At 64.1% G+C, this 25785-nt stretch overlaps 1 protein-coding gene and 1 long non-coding RNA gene across 8 annotated transcripts in view; one reads left to right on the forward strand and one right to left on the reverse strand.

The window, feature by feature from the left end:
* CABIN1 (calcineurin binding protein 1) overlaps positions 1-25785 on the forward strand; it is a 102872-nt gene that overhangs the window by 66402 nt on the left and 10685 nt on the right. For 6 of the 7 annotated variants that reach the window (XR_014251566.1, XM_082416253.1, XM_082416252.1 and 3 more), the window contains 2 exons: positions 24434-24597; positions 25477-25573. The exons of the other annotated variant lie outside the window; for it this stretch is intronic. Coding sequence is in view for 5 of the 6 variants with exons in the window: in XM_082416253.1 (XP_082272379.1) it covers positions 24434-24597; positions 25477-25573 (261 nt within the window). In the remaining variant the exon portion in view is untranslated. The remainder of the gene's footprint in view (positions 1-24433; positions 24598-25476; positions 25574-25785) is intronic. 7 annotated transcript variants of the gene reach the window in all.
* LOC309639330 lies at positions 6148-24155 on the reverse strand. Its single transcript, XR_014251601.1, has 3 exons — positions 17617-24155; positions 13654-14052; positions 6148-13537 (listed from the first exon to the last, which is right to left on the reverse strand). It is a non-coding gene; the product is annotated as an uncharacterized lncRNA (long non-coding RNA).

Raw genomic sequence — 25785 nt, forward strand, 5'->3', positions numbered from 1 at the left:
TGCTTTGCCCTTAAAGGCTGTGCAGTAATGTTGCAAGGAGGGACCCAACCCCCCTTTCTTCCTTCCGGGTCAGGCACCAGCCTTCCTAAAAGCAGAGTTTAGGAGGCCAGCCCCTCAGATGTCTGCTTCCCGCAGCTCCTCCCGTGGTTTCCAGAGCCTTCCAGAAATGAGCCCCACAGGCTGAACGGGACGTTTTGCACAGTTTTGCCTCTTCTGGGTCAGCTTTTGTTTCTCTGTGCATCGCAGTGAAAGGTTAACCTCTGGGCAGAGGGCAGACAGGTGCTGGCACCCCCTTTTATGCAGCACCCAAGGGACAGGCACTCCGGCTGGCTGGTGACAGCACGGCCCCTGCTGAACCACCCACTCTGGCCTTGCCATTGCTGCGGCTGGACCCTCGGGGTGGATGTGTCTTCCAGCCGTGGCTGGCTCCCAGTGCCTCAGGGAGCGCTGGCCCTGCACACGTTTGTGGGACAGATCTTAGCAGGAGGGATGCCGCCTGCCTTGTTTACGAGGAGTGTTTAAGGCAGCCCTCGGCTGACTGCTGCCCTAGCCAATGGGCTGGGCTGACAGCTGGGCTGGGGGTCAGGACGAGCAGGCTGGCTCTTCTCCCTTCCAGCTCTGGGGTTACTGCCCAGGCCTGGGGTGGGAGCGGGGGTGGGGCAGGGACTGGCCCTGTGAGCAGGTGTGGGGAGGCAAGGGCAGGGCCATCCAAGCCCCCACCACCCTGGGCAGCGCCCTCATCCTCAGGGCCTGGGCTAGGAGACTTGCCTCTTAACTTTTTACTGGCGATTTCTGAAAATCATGTGAGCCGCATTGTCATTGGGCCACATCGTCACTGCAAACCGTTGAGACTCACAGCAGAGCCCACACCCCTGGTCTCCCACCCCAGGCATCCTGCCCTCCTTAGAGGTACCTCTGTGAGCGGCCGGCTACTCCCTTTTCTCAAGTGTACGTGTACCACATCAGACAAGTTTGTCATTCTGCTTTAAAAAATATGCCTGTGTGTATATGTGTATGGGGGGGTGCTTTTTGGTAACTTGCGCTTTTTCGCCGACACTAAGTCTTGGGGACATTCCCTGTAAGGGGTGCAGGCCACCCGTGGCTGTGTGTCCTCTGGGTCCCGAGGAGGCGCTCGCTGCGGGTCTGTGGACCGTCTCCCTGACAGCCCGTCTCCAAGCATGTCCTCCTGGTACGGCCAGCGCCGGCTGCCGTGGGCCCTGCCGCGGGACACTCGCGGGCTTGCCCCTTCGTGCTTGCCCGGTCGTGTGGGCCTCTGTAGTGTGCTGTGGGGCACAGGGAGAGAGCGGGACCCTCAAGGAGTCCGGTTGGCTGGAGGCAGGGCTCCCACGGGTAGTGGGTGCTGCTTGGCCAGGGAGGGTGCCAGAGGGAGGCCGGGGCTGAGGCTGTGCCGGCCGGGGCTTCTCGGGGAGCATGAGGGGCCGGGCAGAGGGCTGGGTGCACAGGGGACCGGTGGCCTGGGCCCTGCGGCAGAGGCCTGGCGCATAGCGGCCCAGCCATGCGGTAGGACGAGCATCTGAGGGAGAGCAACGAACTTGGCGCATCTCCATCACCCCCCCTCCCCGCCCCAACGACTTGACTGAGGCACTGGCTCCCACCCACCCCTTCTCTGCCGTGGAAAATCCCGTCTGTGGGCCATGTGCCGGGCAGGCTGGATCCTGGCCCCGGGCTTGAGTCCGGGGTGGCCGCAGCCCCACCCAAGGGCCCCACACCCCGCCCTCTCCCGACAGGCAGAACGGTCTGGCCTTTGCTAGAACAGAGCTGGGAGTTGTTGGACATTGCTGGTTGAAGTCCTGCGGCCCTCCCCGCCCTGGCACGGCTTGGCCTGGGCCCTGGGGAGGGATGGGCAGAAGGCGTGTGGCCACATGACTCAGCGGTGCCTCCTCAGGACGACCGTGCAGGGAGCTGGGACCCCAGGGAGGACACAGAGGCCTGGGTGGGAGGCACCGAAGTGGGGCTGGGCCTGGGGGTGGGAGCCCTCCTGAGCCAGTGCCAGCCCTGAGGGGGCTGCAGAGATGGGCTGTCCGTCCCTGGGCAGAGGAGACCAGGAAAGCAGAGGCCACAGGCTTGTCTCTGAGTGCCTGGAAGGTTCCACGGCTTCCTGGGCAGGTGTGTGCGCCCCTGGGTGGGGGGCCTGTGGGGGCTGGAGCCGGGCTGCTCTGTCCAGGGCAAACTTGTCTCCCGCTGGTAGTTGATTCGGAAATGTTCCCATAGTAACCAAGCCAGAGATGGCTCTCCCTCCTTCCCCAAAATGTTTGCTGATTTTAGCAAGCAGGGTTTTTTTTCTTGTTTCAACCCAGTTTCCAGCCACCGTGAAAGAAGCAAAGGGAGCGAGGGCCTGGCCGGCACTGTTCCTGCTTCCCAGGCTGTGCAGGCGTCCGCGGCTGTGGCCTGAGTTTGAGGGAGTGGAGGGGGAGTGCTGGCCTGCGGGGCCTCCTCCACGGCCGCTCCCGCCCCATGAAGAGGTCCGCCCTCGGCTCAGGAAAGCAGCCCTCGGCTCAGGAAAGCAGCCCTCGGCTCAGGAAAGCAGCCCGCGGCTGGCGGTGGCTGGCGGCCCCCAGGGCAGGTCCCAGGGCCGCATCGTCACTGAGAAAAGCACAGACTTTAGGCCCCAGCGGGTTTGGCTCCCAGCCACTCACCCGACTCAGCCCACACAGGGCATGGGGTTGCTCATTGGCAGGATGGTCATGACAGGTGGATAGGAGCCCTCGGCACACTCTTGGCCAATCACACAACTCACCCTTAGGACAGGAAGTCAGCCTGCTCCAGGCCCTGGGGCTTGTCTGCGGATCCGGTGGTGCTTCAAGAGGGCAGTGCTGGAGACCAGAAGGAACCTGGCTGGAGGGTGGAAGGGCCTGCCTTGGCTCAAGTGGAGCAGCCTGAGATGTGGATGTCGCCGTCCCCACCTACCACCTGGGCCCCCTTCTGTGTGTCCTGGCTCGACTGTCAGTTCCCGTGGATGCAGCTGTGTTCCTTCTTGTCACTGCTGCAGACGCCACTGTCTGGCTGTCTCGGGGTGCCTCTACCTGCCCTCTCCCCCGTGGATCGGCGGCTTCAGTTCTTCACTGGTACAGGAGGGCTGCTTCTCCCCGGTGCCAGGAGCTCCAGGACAAGCGCTCCTTACCCAGTGCTCCCACGCACGCCTGACGGCTCTGCCGAGCTGGGCCAGGTGCCTTCCCGCCAGCCACTGCCCTGCCCCTCCGGGCACTTAGAACCGAAGGAGACTTTCATTTTGGCCCACCTGTGGGGTGACCAGGGAGACTGGAGCACCTTCCCACGCCCAGGCCTGTGCCTTTGCCTGGGCTCTGGTGCACTCTCCTCTGCAGCCACCACATACCCTGTGGCTCTGTTTGTCCTGACTCCGAGTTGCTTAAACTGATGGGAGATACAGTCATCAGGAGTCGTCTTTGTTTCGTTAAGTGTTTGTGCCCTGGAGCCTGATGGCTCGCTGAGGGCCCTGATGTGGGAGGAAGGGCCCCCTGGTTGGGCAGCCAGCTGCCGGACAGCTACCTGCCAGAGCTGGGGGAAGGAGAGAAGGTCTCTAAAGCCCCTGGCACCCTGTGCTTCTTGGCAGGAATCCGTCTCACTGATCCTACTCTGACTCGCTACCAGTTGGCTGTGTGACCTGGGGGGTCCCCCAACCCCACCCAGTGGCAGATGCCGGTGTTAGGGAGGGGCAGGTGAAATGGGCCCACCTCCCAGGCCAGGGGCCTCTGAGCCCCCGCTATGGCCCAGCCCCAGGTATGGCCCACTGTGTAGGCCAGGCCTCAGCCAGCACCCTTCCCCCAGGGAGAGAGCCCGTGGTGCTGGGCAGGGCCTGGCCTCTAGAGCTCAGTGCGCCTGGGCATCCGTAGATGGGGGCCTCATCTAGAACAGCATTGCCATTGCCCCTGATGCACCCCCAGCACAGTGCCCGGCAGGCGGGTGTGCCTGGTAAATGTGAATCCCTCCCGCCCTCTAGAGGTCCCTGGGACGAGGTCAGCTAGGAAGCAGCAGCCCCTAGCGAGGGGGCGCCCAGCCCTGGCCAGGCCCTGGGGTCTGTGCCTGGGACAGCCACCTCCTGTTGTGGGGCCAGACTCGGCCCCTCTTCCCCCTGCCCTTCCAGCTCAGCGCCTGGTGGGCCGGCGGGCAGCCCCTGCCTCACTTGCATACACCCGTTGACTGAGTCAGTGGCACCACCCCCGCATGCCAGCCTCAAGTTCAGGGCCTTTGCAGGCTCAACCCAGGGAAGAGGTGTTGGTCTCCACCCAGTTAATTATACCCACCCGCCCCTGGCAGCGGGGCTTTGTGCTGCCTCCTGGCAGTAAACAAGCTGCAGCGTGTCCGTGTGGGGTGTTCCGGCCTGCGGGTGCCCCGGCATGGCTTCTCCAGAGCAGAGTCTGCCCGCCCGCTTGGGCCGGGGCCAAGACAGCCAGGAGAGGAAGCGCCCGCCTGACAGCAGACCGACAGCTTTTCCGAAGTTGGTCCCGCCCACGTCACCTTCCCTCCACTCGGGCCCGGCTGTGACCCGGTCACCTTCCACCTCGGCTTGTCCCTCTGCCCACACCTCGAGGCGAGTGTCGCCTGGGTGTTAGACCGGCTCGTGCCAGGCCCTGGGCTGGCCAGGCCCTGGGCCAGTTGACAGCAAGATCCAGGGGCCACAGGCCAACCCACGCAGTGGCTGGATTATTAGTCCCGTTTCACAGAGGCGCCAGTAGGTGAGGTGCCTTGGCCAAGGTCCCACAGCCAGTCTAGGCCGGAGGAGGGATGTGGACCTTGTGCTCTCTGGTGCTGAAGCCGCGGGTGGCAGCCGGCAGTGCCTGTGAGGAGGAAGGGCGGAAGGCCAGTGCTGGCTCCACACTGGGATTGGCCCATTGGCGATGAGGAGGATGGTGGCCTGGTCAGGGGGCACGGGCATCTAGCCCTGCCCTGGGAGGTGAGGCCGCATGCCAGGTTGATGGGGGGCCGGGGTCAGTAGCTGGCCACAGTGTAGACCAGGGCCTCCCCTGGGCAGCGGGGCCATGTGGACATGGCCTCGAGTGACTGGCTGGCTGGGCCCGGCCACCTCTCTGTGTAAACCCCGAGGCCCACCCTGCTGGGGCTCCCGAGGCATAGCACAGCGGCAGTGAGAGGCCAGAGCATCTGTGCCTGGTCTGGCCCGGCCTTGGACGGGGGGCAGTGGCAGGACTGGCCCCATTTACGGGCGCTCACTCTGGTCCCCACAGCACGTCTGTGGTGCGCAGGCACTGTTACCGTCCCCGGGTACAGATGGGGAGGCTGATGCCGGTGGGCATTTTAGGCTGTTAAAACCAAAAGCCCTCTTCTAGTCTCTGTCCACCAGGCTGGACAGCAGAGCTTGTGGCCCTGTTTCCGGGCCCTGTTCACAGCCCCTCCCTGGCTGCCTTGGCTGCTGTGGGTCCTGGGAGAGAATGTCAAGTGGGCCTCTGCACAGTAGCTGCCAACAGCTGTGACAGCGGCCAGGGCCGTGGGGAAGCTGGTTCTGTTATACCCCCTTTGAATGAGGTACAGGGCCCAGGGAGTAGCCCAAGGTCACACAGCTAACAAGTGGCCAGGCTGGGATTTAAATCCAGGTGTGTCCCACTCCAAGGCCTGCTCCCTTAGCAGCTGTGCCATTTGGAGTTCAGCAGCCACATCTGGGCTATAGAGAGCGTGGGTGTCGGGGAGGTGAGTGTGGCAGCTTGTATCCTGCGCCTCTGCCCCCTCCTGGGGTGGGGGAGAGGTCCCTTGCTCCTCCCTTTCTCTGAGACCTCCTGGTGGCGAAGCACTCTGTACGTGGCCCTTGATTACCTTCCATCATGCCATGAGTGAGACCCACTCTTGAGGGGCACCAGGTCTCTGGGGGAGGCAACCAGGTGAACAACGGCCGTGGGAGCCCAGAGCTCGCAGTGGGTTTGCCATCACTTTTGCACACATGCTTTTTGAGACCCTCAGGCCTGAATAAAGCCCCACCACTCCTGGAGGTCAGAGCCCGTAACCTGAGGGTGAGCAGGAGGTCGAGAGAGGCAGAGGAGGTGGCGTGGGGGTGCCTGCACCACAGAGCAGTGGGAGCCGGGGGGGGCCCCGTGCCCGCAGGGGCGGGCCAGGTCCTCGCAGGGCAGAGGGGCTGGCAGGGGGGAGATGTGACACCAGCTGACGCAGACGTGCTGGAGGGGCTGGGCTGGGACAAGGCCAGGCGTGCTGCTGGCCTCCACTCCTCTGTGCGCCACTGCTCACAGCAGCGCGTCACCACTCACAGCAGCGCATTGCATCCTTAGAACCCAGAAGGTGTTGGTCGTGCCGTCATCCCTGCCTTACAGAGGAGGAAACCGAGGCCCAGCCACACGGCACATGGGCGCCTGAGCCGGATCCAGACGTTCTGAAACAAGTCGGGGCGGTGGGAACGCAGCCAGTGGACGGGCCCCAGAGACAGGCAAGGATGGGCCCAGCGCACCTTCCTGGACCGACAGGGTGACAGGCAGGGCCAGAGGGACAGAGAGTGTGAGGGCTCAGGTGGATGTGGGCCCAGGGGTGGGCCCTGGGTCTGCGTGGGCGAGTGAGACACAGGGTGCCGCCACAGGCCCGCAGTTCATCGTCCTACCATTTACCTGAGGGTGGTTCAGTTCCACGTGCTGGTGTCGACTGATTCCCAGAAGAAACTGGGATTCCTTGTCACCAGTGGACACCCCTCCCGGGCCTCTGTTCCTGTCCCCACCCTCGATGGAGGGGGACCATGGCAGGTCACCGCCTGCCCCATCCTCGCTGCGATCACTGAGGCCGTGTGCAACACCGTCCTGACGTCAGGGTAAAGGACACCCAGTCACATCAGTGGGAATTAGAGAACAGAAAAGAAGGGAAAAGTTTAAATTGAGGAAATCGAACACTGGGCTGTAGTAGGAATCGCTGCTGTGGCGCTATTTTTAGCATTATGGAGTTGATTGATGGGCCGGTTGCAAAAGCAAAGTAAACAAAAGAATCACTTCAAGTTCTCCAAGGGAAAAGGCCCAGTTTTTAAGAGTCTTTAAAAGGTTAGCAAACTTGTGACTTCTTAGCATCGCCCTGAGCTCTCCTTCCTTCCCGTGTCCTCGGCTCTGCAAGCTTCATGGGACTTCACAGCCTCCAGCCCACTGGGCCTGGTTCAGCCTGGAGCAGGTGCCCAAGGCCTTCCCGCCTGCAGGATGCCCGGTCCCCTGCCCTGACAGGACCACAGCGGTCATAAATCCCTGCCCAAGCCAAGCCACCCCCATTCACAGCTAGACTTTAAAAAACCAATCAGACGTAAGCAGCCTCTGGACGGGCTGCCCCCACGTGCATTTTTGCCTGGCCCTTGGGGACAGTTTCTGTGTCCAGGTGTGGGCTCACCGCGGTGGCCGTGCCAGGATGCCCGGGCAGAAGGCGGCAGTGTGCTTCAGCCCTTAGCATTCTCGACCCCACCATGATGGTCCCCCAGTGGGGCACGGGACTTGCCCCGGGGCCCACATCCTGCGGGACAGCCTCCACCCCGGAGTTTCTGGCCAGCCCCGGGACAGCAGTGTTTGTATACGCATCCAGAATGGTCAGGAGCTTGCTGTGTAACATTCCTGAGAGAAGAACATTTTCCAGTGTGCACTGCTTTTCCCACTGCAAGTTATTTCTCAGAGGCTTGCTCCTGGAATCAGTGTCTCCGCTGAGTCTTTCTGAGGCAGGCACGTATCAGGCTCAGCTTCATCCCCCTGGGACACTGCCCCAGGCAGGCGCCGTCTGGAGGGAGGCAGGGGGGCAGCTTCCGGAGGAGGCCCAGGGCCCTCTTGAGGGTTTGGAAAGTGGAGCAGGGCAGGCAGCTGCTCAGACCACGGATGGCAGGGAGCCGCAGGGAGCCGTGGGAGAGGGCTGAGGGAGGGCTGTGTTTCCTGAGGCCGCAGGAGCAGGACCCAGCGGGGCAGGGCCAGGAGAAAGGGGGCTCCCCAAGGCCTCGGCTGTGGCAGAGTCGCTGCAGGAACCTGTCCTTTGGGAAGGAGGGTGCTTGGCTATGCCAGTCTCTGCTTAGTCCTCTTGGCCCATGGAGTGCTGGGGCTCACTCCAGATGCAGGCCCTCCCTGTGGCTCCCGGCCTGTGGGAGGGCAGTGGCTGTGGCCTGTCCCCTGGGCTGAGGTGGGAAACAATGTCAGGGAGCGGGCCTCTGCCGTGGAAGGGAGGCCACAGGGCTTGCTTCCATGGGGCACAGAGGAGCTCGGGGACAGCAGACATTTCTTCCTCCCTGTGGCCCCATGATTCCCATCTCACGGTGAGCAAACTGAGGCCCAGCATCACGCAGCCCGCAGGGAGCAGAGCTTGGATGCTTCTCACCCCTTGCCCACTGCCCTCCCCACCTAGCCTGCGCCCAGCCCGGCAGGAGTGGAGGTTCAAGCCCACCTCCGCCCTGGGCATCATCCTGCTTGCCTGGCCCTGATTAGCTGGTCCCACCCAGCCCGGCAGGAGGGACTCTGAAGACCACAAGCTCTGAGCCACAGAGCCAGGGAGTGTGGGGGCTGCGGCTGAGCCAAGGCTCGCTGCTTCTGCCGGGGGGCCGCCCCCGTGGGCCGGCACACCTCTGACCGAGTCAGGTGCCCTGTGACTGCACAGACCCAACCTCCTCATCTGTGAGATGGGGGATGTGAACGGCCAGCGCTTGGCACTCGAGAGCCCTGTGGTCCCAACAGTGTCAAGATGGCCACAAGCCACACACTGGGCCCCAGAGAGCAGCCTGGTGCAATCAGGACGTGACCATTCCGGGCCCACCCCTCCCAGAGTGCGTGACTGCCTTGCCATCACGCCTCCAAACACCTGTCTTGACAGTGAAAGCAGCAGGCAGGAGCGTACCCCCCCCCACAGAGGATTCTGGGGGTGGGAGGGGGCAGGGTGGAGAGCAGCTGAGGGTCCCTAAGGGGTCTGGCAATGGGTGGGGGCATAGGGGAGGGCAGGGTGTATCTGGTGGCCTTTGCCTGTCCCCCATCCCCTCAGGGCACCGTGCCTGTGGCTGCTGCTCATTCGCCTCCCCTTCCTTGCGGGCTTCCCGGGTGTGCCCTGGGTAGCTCAGAGTCATCCTGAGCTGGAGTGGAAGCCCCGAGGGAGGACGGCCTTCCTGTGGCGATGGGCGCTGGCCCAGGAGCCCGAGCGCAGGGCTGGGCGGCACCCCCATGGCGTGGAGCGGGGCTGCTGCAGGGGGCTGGAGTGTGGATGCCCCAGCGCCCCGTCCACATGGGGCCCGACCCACAGATCTTCCTGTGCGCCTGCTCTGGGCCTAGCCATGCTGCCCTACCCTCGGGATTTAGCCCTGCTTTTGACTTCCTGGTCCCGACCCTGACCTCAGTTTCCCCATCTCCAAAGGCGGGCCAGCTGGATGAGGTCAGTGGTTTTCCAACCCTTTTTCCAAAAGAGCCCTTTCTCACACACCCCACTGGGAAACACGAAAGGGCAGCTGCTCCCGCAGAGACAGGAAGGGCTGGGCCCACCTGCTTGGGCTGTACCGCCTCCGCCCACTCCCCAGAGGAGGGGCATGAGCCCTGGGGAGGCTACGGGGTCTCTGCCCTGCCACCACACTGCCCACCCAGACAGGGCTTCCCCAGCTTAGGAGCCAGGCCGTCTTTCTGGGGTGGCTTCAGGCTGGGAATTTCTCTCTCTCTTTTTCCTTCCACTTTTCCTATTTGGAAAATTTGACCAAGTTGCTTCTGAGAAAGTGGCATTGGGTTTGAAATCCAAACCAGAGCTGAGGGCTCCGGGGGCCCCTGCCTGGTTTCCATGGTGATGGGCTGTGGCCACCACACACCCCTGGGGGCAGAGCACGTACTCCGTCACAGGCCAGGCTGAGGCCACTCACAGGCCGCCCACGCCCTCACCCTCGACTCTGCTCCTGGCCAGCCTCCGGCCCTGCACCATGCCTGGCCCCACCCATAGCTGGTGGCTTTGGGCAAGCCGCTCAGTATTGGTAAGACTCAGTTTCTTCATCTGTAAATTGGGGCTGACCAGACCCACCTTACGGGGTTATCGAGGCTCACGGGAGACCATTACCACATGTGCCCCGGGGCCACTGTGTCCAGGAGAGGGTCCAGGAAGGCCCTGGCAGGAGGAGGAGGCAGGTGGGGGAAGGGACTTCATGGAAAAGAGCACACGGGCTCACTGGGGTCCGTGGGAAGGAGGCGAGGTGGCTCGGGGCCAGTTGGGAAGGATGTGCAGGAATTTGGTTGATTAAAAACATTTTGAGATGTTGATCTCTAATTAGGTATAAGAAGTCTAAAATTAAGGTATGCCAAAGCAGGTGGAACTTCCCCATGAAGCCCAGCCCCTTGCCAGGGTGGCACTGACTCTCAGATAATGTCCTGTCACACCCACCCCCCAGCTCCCCATGTGGGGACGCTGGCAAATTTGCTTAGGACAGACGAGCAAGGGCCCGCTCTGGACTGCAGGGGAGGCCGCCCCAGCCCCAGCGGCTCAGTGCTAGGCTTTATTTCCAGAGAGGGACCCGCCTGGCCCTACTCAGAGGAGGGGTGGGGAACCCTGGGCACCAGGCCCCCCTTGGGTGGGGAATGAAGCTGGCCCTGCGGCAGGGGCACCACAGGAAACCCATGAGGAGGAGACGGCGGTGCTCGGGCGCAGTGAGCTCTCGGAGGGAGGGCTCGACCTGCGGGAGCCCCTGCCTCAGCCCCCCCTTCCTCGGGGCTGGGTGTGAGCAGTGCACCCGGCACCCTGCGTGTGCTGAGGGTGCAGGAGAGGGGGTCGGCCAGCTGCAGCAAGGGGAAGGGGGCAAGGTGGCTGGACAGACCAGGGAGAAGGTGGTCCAGGAGAGGGAACAGAGAGAGGCCAAATGGCGCGTGAGGGTCGGCACTGGGCAGGGCAGGTGGTGCTGGAGAGGGCAGGGCTGGCCGTCCCCAGGGCCGCCCACGTCCATGGTCATCCAGAGGCACGTCCGGGGGAGGGTGCACTCTAGCCAGAGAGTGATTGGATATGTGCTGCAACGCTGCTTGGCTCAGCTCGTGGACTCAGGCCTCTGCAAGTTCCGCCACCTGCCAGCAGGAGCGTCCGGCAGGTGTGGGGGCCCTGCTCCCAGGGGCCGGTCCTCGTCCTCTTTCCTTACAGCGCAGTGGGAGGCCCCCGGGCCACAGCAGAGGCTGCACGGCGCTCTAGAGAGGGGAGGGATGCTGCGCTCGTAACATCTCGCATTTGTTCTGGTTCGGGGCACCCCTGTAGGCTGGGGACAGAGCCCTGCTCTGCAGGACGAGCCGGGACGAGTTTGTTCCCCTTCTGATGTTCTACATGAGTGTGAAGGGTTTGGGGGAGGTGGCGGGTTGTAAGCCTGCTTGGGACCCGAATGCCAGTGGAGGCACCAGCTCTGCCTGGGATGTCAGCTTTGTCTGTGGTCAGTGCCTGACCCCCGCCACCCCTTCAGCTCGGCCCCTCCCTGCATGAGGATCCTGTGCTGGTCATCCAGGGAAGACACCTGGCACAGGCCACGGCCACTGCCACCACTTGTGGCCTGAACCTGGCCCCACTTACTCAGCACAGATGCCCCCGAGCCCATAAAGGCCATTCATTAGGAGCCAGGGGTCAGATGGTGGATGGGTTGTCCTAGTTTTCTCCATGTGCACATCAGACATGGCTTTTCTAGGATGCGGGCTCCCCTCCTGAGATGAAACGGAAGCAGCTCAGCAGCCCTCCAAAGACTGGGCTATTCTAGAAGCCTGGACGGTATCTCTCATTTCCAACCCTGACGTGGGGCGGGCTCAAAGGAGCCAAGTGTTAGCACCCTCTTGCTCTGAGGAGGCTCTCTTGGGCCCCATCAAACACACGCCGAGTCCCAGATCACCCCGAGAGGCATCAAAGCCTGCTGGCCTCTCCTCCTCGCTGCCCATTCCCCAGACCCCTGGCAGTCCCTCTCTCCATGAGGCCACGTGCAGCCCCACTGCGCACACTAGGCACCCCTTGCCCTCCACGTGGTCTCATTGGCCGTCCCTGATCGTCCCAGCCACCCCCACCCCCGCTGCCATGTGGGGAGATCCCTGTCCATCAGCATCCAGCCCACAGGCCTGCCACTTCTTCCTGAAGCTGCTCTGTCCCCCACCCCAACCTTGTTTCTCTCCCTCTGAGGCCAGCTCCGCTCCTGAGCCCCCAGCTGGGCTGGAACTGCCAGGTCAGCCGAGCTGACATGGGCCATGGCTGTGTCAGTGCCTGCCCACGACAGCCCTGGCATCCATGACCGAGACCCTGGCTCCGCCCCATGGTGACTGGGGCCTTGGGCAGGCCCTGCAGGTCAGGCACTGGTGGAGGTGCATGCACATTCGTGTGCTCATCCCCGCGGAGCTGAGCGTGGCATGGGCACAGCTGTCTGCTGAGGTGGATGCTGCCCTGGACCGAGGGACAGGGGTCCTTGTGCCCGGCCCTCTGTGTTTCCCTGGGCAGGTCCTTGTTCCCCACCTGTGTCCTTACTCATGGATCAAACAGGCAAAACAGCTGGACTCAGTGACATCAACGATACTTTGCAGCTGCAGAGCATAGTCTGAGCCGCTTTTGAGCGCCAGAGGCTCTAGTGAGAATGAGATGGGGCTGCAGCTGGGGTCTGTGTGCCCAGGGTGGAAGGCGAGCTTCTTTCCCAGCCGTCAGGGAAAGGTGAGGAAGCTGGCTGCCGTGGGCCTGTGAGGCTGGCACGCTACCGGCAGAGAGATTGCTCAGGCACACGACACACAGAGCCAGCATCCCACAGCGGGGAGGCCTGCACCTCCAGACCAGCTGGCAGCTCAAAGCTCCAGTGCTGAGAATTTGGACTGTTAACTCTAAGAAGCATTCTTGCTACCTATAAGGCAGCGTTGGACTTAGCCTGGGGAAGACTGGAATTAGGTCAAGGCGGGGGCTGGGGTAACGGCCGGCAGGAAGGAACCAGGAGCAGCCTGCAGGTTTGCACTGGGTCAGGTCTTGAGAAGGGGTGGCCGTGAGAGGCCACTGGGCCACATGGTCCCATGGGCAGCACAGCCGGTGGCACCTCGGCCAGCAGCTAGCTCTAGGTCTGGGTCTTGGCTTTGCAGGGCCTGGAGCCCACCTCTGCTGGGGGTGCAGGCCTGGGGCGTGTGAGGCAAAGCACAGGTGCGTGTTTCCAAGGAAGGTGTGGCCACTCGAGGGGGCTGTGCTGCCCGCTGAGAGGAAGGTGACCAGAGAGGTGTGAGCAGGCCCGCCACACGCTCTGCACGCCGCCCCGGGTGCAGGCCTGGGCTCTTGCACACGTTGGTCCATTAGTCTGGCTTCCACTTCCCGGTCCACCACACGCCTCTTGGCCTTGGAGTCTTCCTTTCCACTTGCATAGGGATGACAGCCTGTACCCCAAGCTACTGTTTGTCCTCTGCTGCTCCTCAACACGGACGCCTTGAGACAGTCTGGACCTTGTCTCTGACCACCCTCAGGCCAGGGGCTACTCACACAGACAAGGCTGGAGTCGTCCAGTCTCACTTCCTCTGGCTCCTTCTGGCTTTGGCGGCCATCCCTGGGGTCCCGGGCTCACAGCTCCCCCTCTGCAGCCCTGACGGGCATGCAAGTGCTTCACCTAAGAGATGGTGGTAGAGCAGAGAACGAATGGGGATGGCCAGGTGGGGGCCGCAAGAGGAAAGCTGGCCGCCCGACTTCCCAGCATGGACATGGGTGCAGCCCCGGCCTGCCTACCTCCCCGCTGGCCGCCAAGGGGTGCTGGGTGGACGGTGTCTGGGGATGTGAAGGTCAGGACTTCCCAGGGCTGGCCCTTGACCGGGGCTGGACCAGAACCTCTCCCTTAGGGCTGAGGAGAAGAAAGACAGGGTCCTGTAGGCAGTGAGGCTGCCTGGGGTGAGGGCCATGGGGGGAAGGCCTGGGCTCTGGGCCGAGGGCAGGAAGGGGCCTGTGTGTGGGCCGTTTCCTTCCCCAGCTCAGCCCTGGCCACCTCTTCCTCCTGCTGGCCCCCAGCCCCCCATCTGGAAGAGGTCAACGAGTAAGGCCCAAGGCAGGGGGAGGTGGCTCTCAGGGCCAATTACCTCTTGCCCTTGCCACCATCTGCCTTGTCTTCTTGGTCACCCACAGGTCCTGGGGCTAGAGTGGGGAGAGGGGTCTGTCAGGTAAAGCCCCCGTGGGGATCAGGTGATGTCCTCAGATGTTTGTTTTCTTCTTATGATGGATTGTTGAAGTTTGCTCTGGGGGGTTAAGGTTAGGTGTCCCTTGGAGAGGCAGTGGGGCACCCTGATAGTGTGGGGCTCGTCCTGCCCTGAGGTCAAGGGGCTTCTCAGGTGCCAGGCCTGTCTGCAGCACGGGGCTGTGCACCCCCCTCTGCATCAGTCCTCCCCCCAGGAGCCTGCCAGGCTCAGGCAGTCCTGGGGTGCTTGCTGTGACTAGGCCAGTGACAAGGGTGATTCCAGGGGCAGGCTGGAGCACACCCTTCAGCACCCAGGCAAGGTGGCCAGGGACACCCCCCCCCCCGCCCCCAGGATTAACCCTGAACAGCCAGCTCACAGGTTAGGCCAGCCCCTCCCTGCTCACGGGGGCTCCTGCTGGCCGTGGGGGAGCAAGGTCAGGGTGGCCCCAAGGGTGGCATAGTGCTGCAGGAGCTCCCACCCTCTTAGGCCCTCAGGGTGGCCCTGAGGTGGGGAGCAGCTGTTTCTCCGGGGCGGTAGTCAGAGGCCTGTGTCCTGCACATCCAAGTGCTTTGTGGGCAATTAGGACCCGCATAGGGTGCTGACAAGTGCCAGGTGGGGCACAAGGTTTTTTCAGGCCCCAGAAGTTCTCAGGCCCACCAGTCCCGCTATCACAGTGCTGTCGCATGAAGCCCCGGGGGGATCCCCATGTGCACAGAAATGTTTCCCCCTGGGGGGGTCAGGGAGGGTGGTCCCCACTTCCTTGTTCTACGGCCTGGCAGCTAGAGACGGTGATGCCCATCTCTTGGGGCTCTGGAGAGGGCTGGGGTGCAGGGTGCTGTGTGGTGCTGGAGCAGGCCAAGGAGGTGGAGCCCTCAGGAGCCAGCATTCACCCGGGGCATATCTCCCCAGAGCTCCTGAGCTCCCCTTGCCCACCATGGCCTCCCGCCTGCTGTGACAGCAAGACCCTGAGCCCCGGGCTGCCCCCACCCGCCGCTTCCAAGCTGTGTGGGAGGTCTCCTGCACACAGGGGACTGTTTCCAGAGAACTACCCGTTCCACACGCACCATTTCTTTCTGGCCCAGATGTGATGCCCACACACATCTTCAGCCTCCCTGGGTCTGACTCGACCTGTGCAGGGCATGAGCGTCCCATGTCTGCTCTAGCCCTGGGGACAGCTGGGGGGAGTGTCCCCACCTGTTCTGGAGCCGGCCAGGCCTGGGGGTGGCTCTCAGCCATACTGGACTTCCTGCTGTGTGACTCTGAATCTGTCCCCATGTGTGGGTGTCATAACGACATGAGTGTGGACAGTGAACAGCTGTTGTGACTTGAGGACATGCGGCGGGAGCACTCCTCGCCTGAGACCCAGCCCAGTGGGCATAGCCTCAAGGTGGCCTGTCTCCCTGCAGCTGTGTGGCCTCTGGGAGCCCAGGGCCAGACAGAGAGTCCTGATCCTCCAGGGAGTGTGAGCCACTGCCTCTGCGCCCCCTGGAGGGAGGGCAGGCAGGGAGTGCACAGCCCCCTGGCCGAAGGTTGGCTTTGGGCCGATTGGACTGGGGCACGTGGCAAGCCTGGGAAAGCTGGTGGGCAGGAGCCAGCCGGGGCAGGACAGGTGGAAACTACCTGGCTTGGGGAGATGTCACCAGGACAAGTGTCACCAGGATAGGGACCTGGTGGATCCGAGGCATCTGGGTGTTTGGGGAGGGAGGAAAGAGCCGGGCCCTCGTGGTGCTGAGGGCGGGGAGGGATGGTGGGGTGGTCGGTGCCTGGCCTGGGGGCAGCGCCTTTGCTCGGCCTGTCCTCAGCTGGGGCAGGAGAAGCAACCAGGGCGGCCAGCTCCACAGGAAGCCAGAGAGGAAGGTGCTGTGTGCTCGCTGGGGCTGTGGGTGCCGGGGGCGTCCCTTCTGAGCCCACTCCTCTCAGAAGGGGCACAGTCCCACTCCTGGCACGCGCAGGCCTCTGCAGGGCTGCCACATGCCGAGGCTGAGGGGCTCTGAGCCTGCCTGGCTTCTGCCCAGCCCCACTCCTACCCCCAGTGTCTTCTGCTCCTGGCGTCTCACAGCCAACTGGAAAACGAGCCCCTCCCAGCTGGAAAGCCCCCTGGGGGATGCCGTGATGCCCCTGTCCTGCCCTCCCCGCTGAGGATGGGCCTGGGAGAGTCTTCACTCCGGCTCCCACTGCCCCACTGGGTCAGCAAGGACATCCCCCACTCACCCACGCCTCTGCCCTGCACCGGGCCCTCGGGGCACAACTCCAGGGGCCCCGCGCACAGAGCGGCCCCGTGCAGGGCGAGGACAGCCCCGGCCTGGCGCGTCGCTGGCCCCTGTCGCCCTGCCCTCCGCACTCCTGGCCGCCCCTACCCGGCTCGGCCTGGGACGCCAGGTCCCACAGCCTCCCGCGGTGAGGGCTGTGCCCCTGGTACCCTCAGCGGCCCGGCCCGGAACCCGCGAGGATTGGCCGGCAAAGTCAGCCGTGCCGCTGGGCCCGCTTCCAGGCCGAACAGCGAGCGAGCGCCCGCGCCCCGTCCGGCCCCGCCGCCCCGCCCCGGCCCGCCGAGCCAGCGAGCGAGCGAGCCTCCGCGCCATGGCCCGGCGCCCGCCCTAGCTCCCTGCACAGATGCCACGGCGGAGCCGGCGGGTAGGAACTTGCCCGGGGCCGGGGCGGGGGCCGGGCCGCGACAGTGTCTCCCCTCTGCCCGCGGGCTCTGCGCTCTCCCGAGCTTTGGCTCAGTCCTCCGGGCCGGCTCGTGCGGCCGCCCCCCGCCTGGCCCCCGGCCCGCCCGGCGCAGCAGGAAGCCCGCGGGCCGCGGTTTCCCGGGCGCCGCGGCAGAGGAAGTCGGCAGGCGGCGGGGCCGCGGCGCCCCCTGCCCCCGGCCGGGGCCCCGCACAGCGCCAGGTGGGCGACGGGCGGACCGGGGCGGGGGACGGGGGCGGGGCCCAGGGGAGAAGCCCGCCCGCGAGCCTGGGGCGAGCCCAGCCGACCCGCCGGGGCCGCGAGTGGGCGCGCGGGGGTGTGCGCTGCTCCGGCCGCGCGAAAGCGAAAGCCGCTCGCTCGCCGACCCAGCAACTTCGCGGCGGGCGGCGCGGACCGGGAGCTGCGCGGGCCACTACCGGGGATGGTGAGCCGGCCGGCGGGTGGGCAGCAGCACCCCGCGCGGTGCTTCCCCGGCTATAAATAGCTGCCGTGCGGGGGCGGGAAGATGGTGCCGGGGCTTGGCGAGCGCCGGGCCTACTCCAAGCCCCGGGCTGGGCCGGGACCCTGCTCCGCCGCAGAGTGGGCGGGAGGGGGCGGAGGGGTTCGGCGCGGAGGCGAGGGGGGCCCGGCGGAGTTGCCGGGTGGGCTGCCTCCGCGCTTTTAGTTTGTCATTTCTGCTTCTCCCCGGAGGGGAAGGGGACGGACGGCCTGGCAGTTCTGGGGATCCCGTGTGCGACATCTGATTTGGCAGAAGACGCTGGAAACGGGCGGGCACCGGCCGCAGGCAAATTGCAGGCTTCCCCAGCCCTTGCCTGCGCTGGGTACTCATTACCTGTGGATGGCGCGGGGAATCCCTTTCCCTTCGCAGCCCAGCTTTGGACGGCTCCTGGGGGCAGGGCCAAGGCGCCCCTGGCGGCCTCTGTGCAACCCTGCGGCCAGAGAGGCGGCCCTGATGGTTTTGCAGAGGAGGCTGCAGGGCTTCCTGCCCCCAGGGGTGTTCAGCCTCGCCCGCCCCTGGCGCGCCCTTAACCCAAGGCCTGGAGCAGGATGGTGGCTCCGATTGCTGTGGGAGGTGCAGGGCCCTTAGCTCTGCAGGGCATCAGGAAGATGGGGAGATGGCAACCTGGAAACGCAGTCCTGGCCCCAAAGGCCTCAGGACTCCACCAGGGCAGTTCCTGGAGGCGATGGAGCCATCTGGGCTGGCAGTGGGAGAGGTGATGCCCTGCTGGCCTGCTTGTCTGTGATGTTCACCCTACTTGGGGGCAGGCAGGGTGGAGCGGGAAGAGCTGGGTAGGCTGAGTTCTGCTGCCAGCTCAGCTCCCTGTTGGCTGTGTGCCCTGGAGCTAGTCTCTCCGGGGGAGGTGTAAGTGGGGTCATGTGTGGGAGAAGCTGGGAAGGTGCCCTGTGAGTACTGTCGGCCCCAGGGACTCATGGGCACCAGATGCAGCCCTGCACAGCCCTCTCTGCCCTTCTCCGAGTGGTCTCGCTGCTTGGGAGGTTTGCGTGGGTTTACAGGTAACAGGTGTCTCCCCAAGACTGTGGAGGGCGCCGGTATTCTCCCCAGGGCTGCTCTTGACCTCAAGGCCTCACAGTCCAGATACCAACACTTTCTTTGCTCGGCTCAGGGTTGGGCTGCGGCACTGAGGCTGTCCTGGAAACAAAGTTTTTATGCTTCTCTGGGAAAAAAGGCTCCTAAGCTCCTACCCTGACACCCCTTCTTGCTGAGGGGCTCCCTCTCGCCCTCCTGCTCCTACAGCCCCCAGCCCACTGCTCCTCGGAGTGGGATGCCAGCAGGCTCTCCTGGCCTCGCCTGCTCGGAGCGCTGAGTCACTGCTGCACCCATGCCAAGGGGGGGGCTGCAGGAATCCCTCTGCTGGGGAGGCGGGCTCTCCCTGGGGTGCTCGCAGCGTTGTGTTCTCTGTGAACAGGGATGTTGGGCTGAGCGGCTGTGGGAGGCCTTGCTCACCTGTCATGCTGTGGGCGTGGGACAGGTGGGGGCTGGAAGGGCCTGGGCAGGTGGGACGCTCCCTGCATCTTAGGTCAGGAGCCCAGGCACGGCCTCCAGGACAGCACCGGCTGCTGCATGCCCACCATTGTCCCCTCTGTGGGGAGGGATCCAGCCTGAGGAGAGGGAGAAAAGCTCTGTGGGGAAGGCTGTTCAGCCGACATTCTTCCTAATGATCCTGAAGACTCCGCCCCAAATGTCACCCAGGAGGGGACCGAGTGAGTTAGGGTACACCTGCAGGGTGACGCACTGGGGTCCTTTTAAGTGATGGGGAGTTTTTGATGGTGCAGGAAAATACGCGTGCTCTATTACTGAGTTAAAAATTAAGATGAAAGAATTCACGCTCCTCTGTACCTTCTGCTCAAGACACTTGGGTCACAAGGTCGACTCTAGGGGGCTGCCGATTTCCCCCCACTTGGTAGGGGCTCCCCTCCCTCTTCCTCCAGTTCCTGCTCCTTTCTGGCTTCCTCCCTGGCTTTTCCTGTACAACCCCCTCCCCAAAGTCCTTGCTCTCTTAGCCCCTTTTTCCTTACCCCAATCTCTCATCTGTCCCCTCGCCCTGGATGGCAGCCATCTGTGTCTGCTTATCCCACCAGCATGGACCCCTTTGGGGGTGTGCCTGACCCATCCATGTGATCCCCCAGTCCCTGGGATGCACTTGGCTTTCTGTGCAGTTGCCAGGCTGAGCTGCCCTGGGGGACCCAGGGGCCTCCCTAGCACCTGCGGGGGCTCTATCTGGGGCGCAGACTCCCCCAGGCCTGACCAGGCCTTGGCTCAGGTGCAGCGCTGGCAACTCCCTCAGAGCTGCCCGAGAGCTGCACCGAGGTTGTGGGGACTTGGGGCCAGGGTTTGTGGTCTTGACCGGGAACATTCCTTTTGTGGAGGGTGTGCAGGCCTGCCTGGTGGCCCCCCAGAAGGTCAGCTCTATTCAGGGGGTGGAGGGGCCAGTAACCAAGAGAGACTCAGTCCCTCCTGCCTGCCCACCGGCGGCAGCTCAGAGTCTGGGGGGGCTGCGCGGCAGGATTCAGGCCCTCAGGACTGGCTGCTGCCCACGAGAGCTAGGTCGGCCCTTGACACCACCCCGTGGCAGCCCTTGCTCAGGCTGGGCTGGGCCTGGGAAGGCACCAAGCAGACGCGGGCCCTTCTGGGTCGCCTGCCCAGCCACCTGCTTCTACCTCTTCCCGCCCTCCGGCCTGCTGTGGGTCCCCTATCGCCTTTCCCTCCTCACTTCCTACGTGAGGCTCCTAGGTGCAGCTGCTTCTCGGCCTTTCTGGGTGCTCCTAGCTGTCGTTACTTTCTCCTCTGTCCTTCTGTTTGAGCCACACCCGGTGCCCCGGCTGGGCATGACCCCGGTGGCAGCAGAGTGGGGAAGGGGCCACATCTGAGTCCTGTGGGTGGGGCAGCAGGGGACAGTGGGAGGAGCCCAGGATTCCAGGAAGACTCCCACAACAGGGCCCCAGGGACTTGATCACAAAGCCTCTGAGGCCCTCAGGGTGCTGGGGAGGGCGCTGGCTCCCCCGTCCCTCTGAGGGCAGGGCTTCCAAGTCCCCAGCTGAAGACTGAAGTGACTTGGTGTCACTGCCTAATTCTCTGCACCCCCATTTCTACGTCTGTAAGTCACAGGTCGTGTTGCTGACTTCTTGTTCCTTTGTGAGCCTTCAGGGAGGGCGCAGAGAGTGGGGGACAAAGGGGTCTGGCCCCTGTGTCCTGGTCCCACCCCAGGGTCACTGGGCAGCCTTGGGCGGGGTTGATTACACACACCGACTGTCCCTGCCGGTGTGGGCATAGGACGAATCCGAGTCTCCACCCAGTCCGCATGGCCTGAGCCTCATCCCCTTCCAGACAAGCCTGGCCCCAGGGCTGAGTGTGGCTCTGATGGAGTGGAGCCCGACTGGGCCGTGCCTCTCTCGGCCTTCTTTCCTGCCCTGGCATTTCCCGGCCCCTTGTTTTCCTGGGGAGCTTTTGCCTGGGCCCTTGGAGTGGAGGAGCCTTGACTGAAGGGTGGGGCCCGTGAAGGTGACACATGGGGCTGGGAGCCCTGGAACGACCCTGAAGTATGCCATGGAGAATGGCCCGAGTGGTGGCCCAGCAGAGGGTGGTTGGGTTTGCCCTGTGAACCAGAACTGTGTCTGGATCTCTGCCCTCTGTCTGCCAAGCTCGGAGTTGGCCCCGGGTTGGATGAAGAGGCTGTGCCGGCAGCCCTCCTGGGGTGCAGGGAGCCCGGGCTCCTTCTGGCCCACACTGAGGCGGTTAGGGAGGTGTGGACTGGCTGGCCGATCAGGAATCTTGGGGGAAAGGAGCCCCTGCCCCTCCAGGAAGAAGCTCTCCCAAGACCACAATGTGCTGGAGACAGCGTGAGCCATGGGCCGAGCACGCCCTTGGCCTGGCAGCCAGGAGCAGTGCTCCATGCCAGTGGGGCCATCTGCTGTCCGTCCCTTCCCTGGGGCACCACCTGCCGAGGCTGCGGTGACCAGAGGCCAAAACCTCATGGCCCTCCTGCCCAGGCTCTGGCTTCGCCTTGCTTCACAGCCCCCCTTGTAAGTGGATGGCACGTTCGTGGGCAAGGATGCAGGCTGGCCCAGCTGCACCCCACCATGCCACTGACCCAGCCTCAGCTCCCTTGGGGATGTCTTTAAGGGTCCCCAAGTAGGGCAACCCACCCCAGCTCCCAGGACCCCTGGCCTGCCCAGCTGTGGGGCTCAGCTGCTGCAGCTCGGTTTCCTCAAGAGCAGCAGGAGGATGCCCAGCTCTTGGGGCTGCAGGGAGGATTTGGTAACTGGTATTAAGCGCTCAGCCCAGAGTCTGGGGTTCCATGAATTATTCAGGTGGTTGCAGTCTGTCTCGGTGACCTCATCTGTCAGCCAGGAGCCCAGAGCCGTTCTGATGGGCTGCAGGGTCGGCTGGGACACTCCGGATGAGCCGCTTGGCACACGGGTGAGCTCTGAGCACAGTCCTGGCATTTCTGAGTGCTCTGAGGCCGCCGCTGCACCCCCTGCACCACCCGCGGCTCTCCAAGCAGGCGGCATCCCAGCCAGGATGGAGTGCCTGCTGCCTGGGAGAGGGGAGTCTGGGGGATGGCACAGTGAGGAGGGGGCCTGAGTCGTGGCCCCCCAGCCCCGCCTGGCACCAGAGCTGCCTCCCTCCCTCGAGGCACCCTGTCCAGGACTCTTCTCGTGGGCTGCCTGCTGTGTGGCTCCGACTTGCTGGGACCCTGCTTTGGCCTGTCCTTCAGGCCCCCCAGCGCAGCCAGTCTTCCTCTCACACACTGCTGCCCCCGTTCTTCTTCTCGGTCCCAGTGCGCCCCCTGCCCTCCCTGGGGCCTGCACATGTGCCCTCTGGGTGGGTGCATGGGGGCCTCTGCTGCTGAACTCTTGTGTGAAGGGATGCAAACTGGACCTGTCGTGGTGGCTGCGTCCTGGCTGCCCGAGGAGGGGCTGCTCAGCAGGCTGAGTCAGTGGCTGAGGCGGGAGGGGCCACATGCCTCCCGGCTGGCTGCCATCCAGCAGTGTGGCTGGGGGCGGGCTGCCCCTTGCTGGCCCAGGCTTCCCACCTACACAGCAAGCAGGTTCAGCCAGCTGTGTGCCTGGAAACGTCCATGATCGTGATGCACCAGACCGTCAGTGCCGGGCTGGGAGAGCAGTCCCAGAGGGTGAGACGGGCAGCGGGTAGTGCCTCCGTGTGACAGGGCAGGTGGCAGGCAGACCCCTCTCAGTGTCACCCGGAAATTGTCTTCATTGAGGCATTGCCTGGCAATTCCCAGTGGGCTGGCAGTGGCGGGGTATGGGTGGCAGACCGAAGTGGGGGGACACCGTGCCCTCCAGGGAGTTTCTCAGCGTGTTCCTCGGCTCGTTTTGGCACCCCCAACCCAAGGGTAAAAAAAAAACAGTTAAATGCCTTGTGTCACCGCCCCGTGCAGGCTGTGGTGGGGACCACAGTGATGTCTGAAGTGCCTTGACGGGCCGGGCCCTTCTTTGGTCTTACACTGCTGGGCCTGGCACCCTCCTGGCCACTGCCATCACACCTGGGGGCGGGGTACCTGGGCCACTCTGGCTGTCCCTCGTTCTCTCCAGTGGCAGCTTTCCCCGAACTGCTGCAGAAGCCACGCCTGCCCAGTAGGAGATGCAGCATTGGTCTTAGTGCCACAGGAGAGGGTGGCCTCGGGCCCCCGGTTTTGTCTGAACGGGGGCCCAGCCTGCCCGGGCGGGCCCTCCGTGTCCACTGTGAGCCCGGGGACCAGGCGTGCAGGCTGTGGGGACTCAGCCCTGAGGGTTTCAAGCTCCTCTCTTTTTTTTCTTTTTTTATAAATGTATTTATTTATTTATTGGCCGCGACGGGTTTTTGTTGCTGTGCACAGGCTTTCTCTAGTTGCGGCGAGCGGGGGCTACCATTCGTTGTAGCGCATGGGCTTCTCGTTGCAGTGGCTTCTCTTGTTGTGGAGCATGGGCTCTAGGCACGCGGGCTTCAGTAGTTGTGGTGCATGGGCTTAGTTGCTCCGCGGCATGTGGGATCTCCTGGACCAGGGTTCGAACCCGTGTCCCCTGCATTGGCAGCAGATTCTTAACCACTGCACCACCAGGGAAGCCCTCAAGCTCCTCTCTTGCCCAAATGGATCAGGCCTGGAGGCGCTCTGGCTTCCTTCCCAGGGCTGCTGGAGCAGGGAGGGCGCCGTGGACCGTCCTCCAGCTCCCACGGGAATAGGGCCCTGAGAGGGGCTCCACCTGGACACCCTGCCGTGGGCCCCACATGGGAGAGGCGGCGGTGCTCACGGCTCTGTCCTTCCTGGGCAGGAGTTTCTCCAGGGGTCAGCTGCAGGGACCCATCTGGGAACCTGCCCCGGAGATATGGCTCAGAGGTGTGAGCTTCTGTTCACTTGTCATTCCCTCCCTCAGCCATCCTGGGCTTCACCTCACCTTGACTGGGTCTGAGCGGGTGTCAGACCCCATGCTGGTGGTGGGGCACCGCAGGGAACCAGACCTTGGGGCTGGTGATAGGCAGGGTGCCAGGTGCAGCGATGGGCTAAGCACGGCCGGTGGGGAGATGGCAGTGGGGCTCCCCAGAGCCAGTCCTGCCCCCGCTCAGCTGTCAGACAGTGGAGTTAGCCGGACGGGAAGTGGGGAGGGGATCCCAGCCAGAGCAAAGTGCTGGGCAAAGGTGTGTTGAGGGAACCCGGCATCCTGGGAGCTGCCGGTCATTTTCGGCGGGCCTGTGAGTCTCTGGGCACTGCTGGAGGGAGAGCTGTGGGTTGGGCCCAGGTCTGGGCCTGTCTGGCCAGCACAGCTGCTGTGGTATGGCGGCACCTTTTGACCCTCAACCTCACGAGTTCCTAGAGTTTCCCTCTAGGAAAAGGTACCATGCTAAGTCACCACCTGTGCAGGAGACGCGTAGGCCCCGGCTTCTCCCAGTCCTGCCATTTGACCAGGCGCCATTTGACCAGGCGCAACCCGTGTGCTTCCCGTGGGGGCCGATCAAGTAAACGGAGGCCGTGCAGGCTTTCAAAAGAGGAGGATGCAGAACTATGCACGCGTCCTTGTCTCCCATCTGTGGGAGGAAGCAGGTGGGGGGCCGCACTCCCGTCCCCTTGGGCCCCAGGGCAGGCTCCGATTGCAGCGGCCCTCCTCTCATGCCCGCCGCGTCCATCCCGCAGGGCATCTGGCGGATCCCCGTGGACGAGATCGACCGGCCGGGCAGCTTTGCCTGGCACATGAACCGCTCCATTGTGCTGCTGCTCAAGGTGCTGGCCCAGCTCCGGGACCACAGCACCCTGCTGAAGGTCTCCTCCATGCTGCAGCGGACCCCGGACCAGGGCAAGTGAGTGCAGCCGCCCGGCCGGCCGGCCCAGTCCAGCGTGTGGTCAGCCCTGCGGGGGCGGCTGGCACTGCCGTAATTCAGAGCACAAGCACGTACTGCCTGGAGCCCCTCGGCCCCGTCTGCCTGGGGCGTCTACACTAGCAGGGAGCCCAACCCAGTCCTTCTTTTCAAGGCCCTCTCTGTCCCACTGTCTGGAAACCAAACACCAGCACCCCTGCCCCAGACTCCCCGGGGCAAGCATGGTCTCTCCCCACTGGGTTTGGTTTCCCCACTGAGACTCTGGACAAGCCAGCCCTTCCTCCTGCTTCCCCCAGCTCGGGGCTCCTGGGGATGCTGTCCGCTCCTGGGGACAACAGGTGTCCAAATGACAGCCAGGGTCCCCAGGTGAAGGCCAGTAATAGTGGGCCGAGCCACAGGGGGCCTGGGCCTCAGAGATAACCAGAGACCTCTTGGGACAGACAGGACTGAGGGACAGCTGCCACTTGCAGTGGTTGGGGGGTGTCCCAGGAGAGACGCAGCTCAGACGTGGCATGGCCCGGCTGCGAGGCCTCCTGCGGCCAGCACCATGCCTCACCTCTTCGCTGTCTCACTCACCTGTGCCATGCCAGGGGCTGGGGTGGGGGCTTCAGCAGGGGCCTGGAGCTCCCTGGAGATGGGCTTGTGGGAGAGAAGCCGGGGGCCCCCAAGCTCACTGAGCCTGGCCTGTCCCGCCCTGCCCCTGGGGCTCACAGCCCAGCTCAGGGGGGCCCAGGACACAGTGCTGGGCAAGGAGGAGGCTCGGGAAACACTTCTGGGGAGCGGACCCCAGGCGGGTGGGACTCGGAGGGGCATGGGCCGCCATCCAGCTCTGATGCTCTGGCCACCCCCGCATGCCTGCAGGAAGTATCTGCGAGATGCTGACCGCCAGGTCCTGGCTCAACGGGCCTTCATCCTCACTGTGAAGGTGCTGGAGGACACACTGAGTGAGCTTTCGGAGGTACACCCCGCCCACCCTGGGCAGGTCCCCACACCCTCACCTGTGGGCAGTACTCACCTGCCTCCCCAGGTGGGAAGGTCAGTTCAAGGAGGAACTCGCAATCACCTTGTGTGAGGCACTGACGCGCTTGGCTAAAGTGAGCTCGTGGTTGGTGAGCAAGGTGGTGACGCTCCTGAGGCAGCCCTGCCCGGCAGGACCAGCTCAGGAGAGAG

The sequence above is a fragment of the Balaenoptera physalus genome, assembly GCF_965194825.1.
Source record: "Balaenoptera physalus genome assembly, chromosome: 12".
NCBI lineage: Eukaryota > Metazoa > Chordata > Mammalia > Artiodactyla > Balaenopteridae > Balaenoptera > Balaenoptera physalus.